We start from the raw sequence: 7,161 nt of genomic DNA on the forward strand, positions 1-7,161 counted from the left end.
AGGTAGGCTGGGTGTTGCCAGAAGTTAACCTGTCTTATTGTCAATGAATCTTTAAAGTAATAAAAACATTTTTAAATGCCATATTCTGCATATCTCTGGGGTTTTGAAGACCTTGTCTTTCTATAGAGTTATATCTGTCTGCTATACCTAAGATGTATTTTCTTTTCCTTTCTTTTTTTTTTTTTTTTTTTGGTTTTTCGAGACAGGGTTTCTCTGTGTTAGCTTTGGATGTCCTGGACTCGCTTTGTAGACCAGGCTGGCCTCGAACTCAGTGATCCGCCTGCCTCTGCCTCCCGAATGCTGGGATTAAAGGCGTGCGCCACCACGCCCGTGGAAGAAAGATGTATATTCTTGTGATAAAAGTAGACTAGCAATTGACATGACCATGATTTAATCTACTAACATTTAATTTGTAAACCTATTTCTCCTAAACAGCTTGATGGCATTTTCAAAGCATTGGAAATAAAGCTTGTATTATAATTGAGTTATATGGGTACAATAACTCATATTAGAGTAGAAATATATATATATAGTGTGTGTGTATAAAGAATGATCTTCCAGGGCTGGAGAGATGGCTCAGCGGTTGGGAGCACTGACTGTTCTTCCAGAGGACCCTGGTTCAATTCCCAGCACCCACATGGCAGCTCACAACTGTCTGTAACTCCAAAATCTGATACCCATGCACATAAAATAAAAATAAATAAATTTTAAAAAGAATTATCTTACATTTGAATTCTATCCCACTGTATCTAGAATCTATTTTGCATCTATATACAACATTCTATATCAGTAAATTAAAAATATCTTGTGAGTGACAATTGAGGCATTAAGTTGAGGAATAGATTCACTAATCTACTTTCTGTTCTATCTTCCCTATACATTTCTATATTCCCCCTTCTTTCTTTTCAATCACTTTCTCCAAACAGAATGTCAGTGTCCAGTATGCTGTGAGGAATGCATCCTGTCAGGTCTGATCCAGTGTCAGTGCCTGGTTCTTTTGTTCTGAAAGCATATACTTTCTCACAAGCATTATACAGTCCTAAAATTATAAGTGTATAAAAGGTGTGCATTATGCATGGAACAATTAAGACTGGGTTTCTGCTCTTTGTATGAGCAGGAAAAGAAGACATCTGTAAATCTTCATTCATGCTATGTGAAGAAGGGCATCTAATAGTAATTCATAGGGGTTCTTTAGTCAACAAGAATCATTGTCTATGCCTAGACATTCCTGTCTCAGCCAGGCTCAGAGCCAGTCCCATATGGTGGGATTAGCCATATAATTGTTGGCATGTATGTCTGTGTACCATGCGTGCCTGGTAACTATGGAGGCTAGAAGGGGGCATTCAATGCCCAGGAAACGGAGTTATAGACTGGGAATTGAACACAGGTCCTCTTAAAGAGCTGCAAGTGCTCTTAGCTACTGAGCCATATTCCAGCCTCAAATAATTTTCTTTAAATCTGCTTGCCACTTTTACTCTGTTTAGTAAGGAAGTTCATGTGAATGTAGTATATACATATTTATTATTAAAATAATTTCCCCACTAAGCGTGTGTAGTGGTTTGAATAGGAATGGCCCCCATAGATTCACGTATGTGAATGCTTGGCCCATAGGGAGTGGCATTATTAGGAGGCGCGGCCTTGTTGGAGACCGCGTGTCACTGTGGAAGTGGGCTTTGAGGTCTCCTAAGCTCAAGCTAGGCTTAGTATGGCAGTTAACCTGCTACCTATAGATCAAGAGGTAGCTAGCTAGAACTCTCAGGCCCTTCTCCATCACTGTGTCTGCCTGCATGCCACCATGTTTCCTGCCATGAAAATAATGGGTTAAACCTCTGAATTGTAAGCCACCCCTACTTAAATTCTTTCTTTTATAAGAGTTGCTGTGGTCACGGTGACTCTTCACAGGATAGAACCCCAGCTAGGATAGTGTATGTACTTGGCTATGGAAACATCTATTAAATTATCTCCTAAAATCATTTCTGCCGCTTTCCCTCCAGTTCCTCTAACACATGCAGTGAGTTCCATACAGAGCCAGCATGGCATACATGATCCAAAACATTCAGTAGTGCCTGGTGTGGAGGCACACACCTTTTACTTCCAGCACTTGGGAGGCAGAGGCAGGTGGGTCTCTGTGCATTTGAGGCCAGTCTGGTCTGCATAGCAAGTTCCAGGGCAGATAGGGCTACATAGAGAGGCTGTCTCCACAAACAACATTCAACATTCTAGTGGAGCCAGGTGTGGGAGAGGCAGGAGGAGCCTGCTTCCATACAAGCAAGCCGACAAGCCATTCAAGGCACACAAGGTGACTTACCCTTGTAATCTCAGGACTAGGGAGGCAGATAAAGTATCACTGTACGTTCAAGGCCAGCCTGGCCTGAGGGTGAGAGTCGGCCTCAAAAATCAAACCAAAAACATGATTTTTATTTTTCGAGACATGGTTTCTCTGTATGGGCTGTCCTGGAACTAACTCTTTAGACCGGGCTGGCCTCAGACTCAGAGATCTGCCTGCCTCTGCCTCCCAAGCGCTGGGATTAAAGGTTAACTAGCAGTCTATTCGTCTCTGCTGAGGATCAAGAGGCAGGTGCACATGAACGCTACTTGAGTCTGACGCTGTCTTCAGGGGCGCAGCCCTCATCTCCGTGCCCTCCCCCAATGCCTGGCCGTGGCTAAATACACGTTCGTTGATGGGATGAATGAGGAGATGACATTAGAAATGTCCTACAACTTAGCGGTCAGGACAGCGCGAGCCGGTCAAGGCGATGCCCGGTTTAACACTGCACATTTAACTCCCTGTTCTGACTTGTCCCCACCTTTCTATCACTCTTGCTTAGGATGCACAAGTTACACACACACACACACACACACACACACACACACACACACACACACACACACGCATGTGCCCTAGCGCTCTGGCTTGCTCCTTTCCTCTTCTGCGTCATCATTATGTCAGTCCTCACACCTGTCCTCCTTTGCCAGTTTTTCATTCGTTCGTTTGTTTTTTGGTTCTTCAAGACAGGGTCTCTCTGTGTAGCCTTGGCTGTCCTGGACTCGCTTTGTAGATCAGGCTGGCCTTGAACTCACAGCGATCAGCCTGCCTCTGCCTCCCGAGTGCTGGGATTAAAGGGGTGCGCCACCACGCCCAGCTTTTGCCAGCTTTTCAGGCAGTCAGGCCTTCAAAAAGCAGAGCAGCCTGGGAGGTAGGGACAGGAGGGTGTGCACACATGTGTGCATGTACATGAATGTGCATGTGTTTGCAGGCCAGAGGTCATCACCTGGTATCTGCCTGTATCACTCTCCATCTTACCCTGGCTGGTTTGCAGCACTGTCTCAGACTTACAGAGGTCTGTTGCTTCTGCATGTGCCACTGAGGCCTGCCTCTCTACCTTATTTTCTGACAGGGTCTCTTAGTGAACTGAAGCTCAGAGACTCAGCTCAGGGTAGCCAGCCACGGAGCTCTGGGAATCTACCTGCCTTTGCCCGTCCAGCCCTGGGGTTACAGAGGCACACGACAGTACACAGGCTTTACACAGAACTGGGAATTGGGACTCAGTTCCCTTGCTTGTGTGGCAGACACTTTATTGACTGAAGCACTTTCCCAGCCCCTGTTTATACTGGAGAGGTGGCTCAGCAGTTAGGAATGCCTGCTGCTCCTCCAGAGGGCCTGACTTCAGTCCCCAGTGCACACACTGGGTGATATCCTCCCCCCTTCTCTCTCTTTGGCTTTTTGACACAGGGTTTCTTTCTGTAGCCCTGGCTGTCCTGGACTCACTTTGTAGACCAGGCTAGCCTCGAACTCACAGCGATCCACCTGCCTCTGCCTCCCAAGTGCTGGGATTAAAGGCGTGCGCCACCATGCCTGGCGCACTGGGTGATTCTCAACTGCCTTCAACTCCAGCTCTAGCGGATCCAATGTCCTCTTCTAGCCTCAACACAGATACACAAATATAAATAAAAACAAATCTTTAAAAATTTAAGGTTAAGCTAAGTGTGGTGGCACACTCCTTTAATCCCAGCACACAGGAGGCAGAGGCAGAAGCAGGTGGATCTCAGTGAGTTCGAGGACACCAGGGCTGTTACACAGAGAAGCCTTGTCTGGAAAAACCAAAAATTAAAATAAATGCCTAAACTATGTATGTATGTATGTATGAATGAATGTATGTATACAATTCTTTGTGCCCACTATGGACAACTGCCATGCTGGGTGCTGGGATGACCTAGCTGTACGGTACTTCAGCAAGGTGCCATCACATAACATGGAGTCCAGACATCCCAGTCATGGAAAGCACTTTCTGACACATTGCAACGGACCTCACATTCTGCCAAGGATGGCAGTCCACAGTGTCTACAGTGTGCCACCTTCTTCACACATTTATGTCTGTACTCCCATGGGTCCCTGTGTGCTACTTAGTAGTTAGTCACTGCTCTCCTGCTGGCCTCTGGTCATTCACAGGCCCAGGGAAAACACTCACTTTACTGTGGAGCCATGCATACTTCTCCAGCATTTGTTAGTACTTTGTATCTCTCTGTCTCTGGGGGTGGGGAGGTGGGGAGACAGGGTCTCTCAGACAATCCTCCTGCCTCATCCTCTTGAGTGCTGGGAGTATAGGCAAGAGCCACCACAGCCACCTTTTGAATATCTCTTTGAAGACATTGACCACATAGAGTCTTGTTTTTTAGGTTCCACAACATGCTCAAGTCTCACTTATAACACAGTGTAGTTGCTCTGCATACAGCTCCCCCATACACTTTAAATCATCTCTAGATTCCATATCTAACACAGTGTCCTATGTAAATAGCCTGATTGTGTTGGGAGGGAATTATGACAAAAAAAAAAAAAAAAAAAAAAAAAGGCTTAGCCACACATGGGGGTTCATGTCTGTAATCCCAGGACTTGGGAGTCTGAGATAAGAGAACTGCCACGAGCTTGAGGCTCCCCAGGCTAATTAGATAGGGTTTATGTTAAAAAACAAAACAAAAAAAGTATCTGTTCAGTACTTTTCTTTTTAAGATTTATTTATTTATGTATAGGACTGATCTTATCTGCATGTACACCTGCAGGCCAGAAGGAGGCATCAGATCACAGTATAGATGGTTGTGAGCCACCATGTATGTGGTTGTTGGGAATTGAACTAAGGACCTCTAGAAGAGCAGACAGTGCTCTAAACCACTGAGCCACCTCTCCAGCCCTTATTTTCTTGTAAAGTATTCACTTTATTATTATTACTGATTTCTTGAGATAGGGTCTTCTTATGTAGTCCTTGGCTGCCCTGAAACTTATTACTTAGAACAGGTTGATCTTGAACCCACAAGGCATAGGCCTGCCTCTGCCTTCCCAGTCCTGGGACTTAAAAGCATTCACCACCACACCTGACATATATTGACTTTGTGTGTGTGTGTGTGTGTGTGTGTGTGTGTGTGTGTGTGTGTGTGCCTGAGTCTATGTATGTATACTGTGTGCTTGCAGGAGCCCTTGAAGGCCAGAAGAATGTGCTAGAACCCCTGGAGCTGGAGTCACAGGAATTAGTGATCTGCCACGTGGGTGCTGGGGGCCTGAACCTGAGTGCCCTGCCAGAGCAAGGAGTCCTCTTTAACCACAGAGCTGTCATTCCAGCCCCATTTGTTATTTTAGTATTTTGATCCCCAACAGTTGCCAAGTCCAAGTCTACTGTGCCTTTTACTCCTTAGGGGCATTTATTCATCTCTGTGTGTGCCCAAGAATGGCCCTGACGTCAGAATAGAGCCAGACCAGTCAGGCTCCTTAGTCTGGGAAAGGCTGTCCACACAGCCCAAAGCCAGTCTCAAACTTTGGTGCAGTTTGACTCTTGAGTTGAACGATATGTTGTCATTAAAACTTGATTTGGCTTTCAAATTGATTCATGTAATGAATGGATTTCACAGCAAAATTCTGGCCACAACAGGCCTCATTTTCACAAGAGAGTCTTTAGCTGAGGCCAGGGTTTCTCTGTGTAATCCTGCCTGTCCTTGGAACTCACTCACTCTGTAGACCAGGCTGGCCTCGAACTCACAGAGATTTGCCTGCCTCTGCCTCCAGTGTGCTGGAATAAAAGGCGCCGCCCTTAACCTGCATTAAAAAAAAACTGATTTGCTTCAAACTTATGATCCTCCTGCCTTAACCTTTCAAGCACTGGGATTATAAACATGCACCTTGTCACTCCTTTTCTCAAGGTAAAACGAAAAGCTAAATTTATAATAGGATGTTTTGCCTGCACCCTAAAAACGTGCGCTTCTCCACAGCTCTTAGCCCATGACGCCGAAGAACAACTCTACCAATAATTTTGACACACACCCCTGCAGAGGAAAGCGGGAGAGAAATGGGGAGGGCGGCCTTGGATACGAAAGGTGTTTGCAACGGTTTGTATCAGGAGCTCAAGAGTCATTTACAAAATGAATCAACGAGAGCACAAACCAACCAACCAACCAACCAACCAACCAATGAGCACATTACTGCTTTGTAAAGGGGAGAGACTAATGGAGGAAATTACCAAGGCGTTTGGACCCATTCCTCAACAAGCTTTGTGCTTAAGATAGATGCTCTCAATAAACAAACAAATAGACAAAACAACAACAACAACATCAAAAAGTGCAGTTACTGGGAATTCCAGAAAGGCTTGTGAATGAAGCAGTCGGAGCCCAAGGCCACGCCGGTGAGGTTTCCCTCGCTTTTCTGCAGGGATGAGCAACATGGCCCCAGCACGCCCTCCTCCTCCAGGCAGCCCTCCTCCCCACCCTCCTGCCCCGCCCTTACAGGATATCCTCGCGGAAGGAGGTGCCGTGGTTGAGGTTATGGAAGCGGACGGAGACGCAGTCCCTGACAATGAAGGAGCACCTGGTCTCCTTTTTGTAGGCGCTGAAACACTCCCTGAAGTCCTCGTAGGTCTTAAAGCAGCTGCCTAGCTCCATGGCCGGGGACTGGCCCTCACCAGAGCCCAGAATCGCGACAGGGGTCAGAGGTCACTTGGGTACCAGTTGGCACGGGCCCAAGGGCGGCCCTGACTGGTGGCCTATGGGGAGCTCGTCAGAAGCCAGAGAGGAGACCGGCTACAGCAACCTGGGATCGACTTTGCTCACTGTCAGAAGGGAAATGACACTCATCCCTTATTATTCAGCCCTGAGGCTCCGCCCCCTAACTAATTTACCCAA

General features: G+C 46.4%; 2 protein-coding genes across 2 annotated transcripts in view; both read right to left on the bottom strand.

Annotated features, from left to right (window-relative positions):
• The window catches only part of ZSWIM1 (zinc finger SWIM-type containing 1), a 25,574-nt gene extending 18,678 nt beyond the window's left edge, over positions 1–6,896 (bottom strand). Inside the window, exon 1 of the mRNA XM_084777947.1 lies at positions 6,767–6,896. The gene's annotated coding sequence lies outside the window, so the exon portion shown is untranslated. The remainder of the gene's footprint in view (positions 1–6,766) is intronic.
• The window catches only part of ZSWIM3 (zinc finger SWIM-type containing 3), a 20,855-nt gene extending 13,735 nt beyond the window's left edge, over positions 1–7,120 (bottom strand). The window contains exon 1 of the mRNA XM_084777942.1: positions 6,767–7,120. Coding sequence (XP_084634068.1) covers positions 6,767–6,921 — 155 coding nt within the window. The 5' untranslated portion in view covers positions 6,922–7,120. The remainder of the gene's footprint in view (positions 1–6,766) is intronic.
• Positions 7,121–7,161: the final 41 nt, after the last annotated feature.

Source organism: Acomys minous, assembly GCF_964271855.1.
Source record: "Acomys minous genome assembly, chromosome: 3".
In the NCBI taxonomy this organism is placed as follows: domain Eukaryota; kingdom Metazoa; phylum Chordata; class Mammalia; order Rodentia; family Muridae; genus Acomys; species Acomys minous.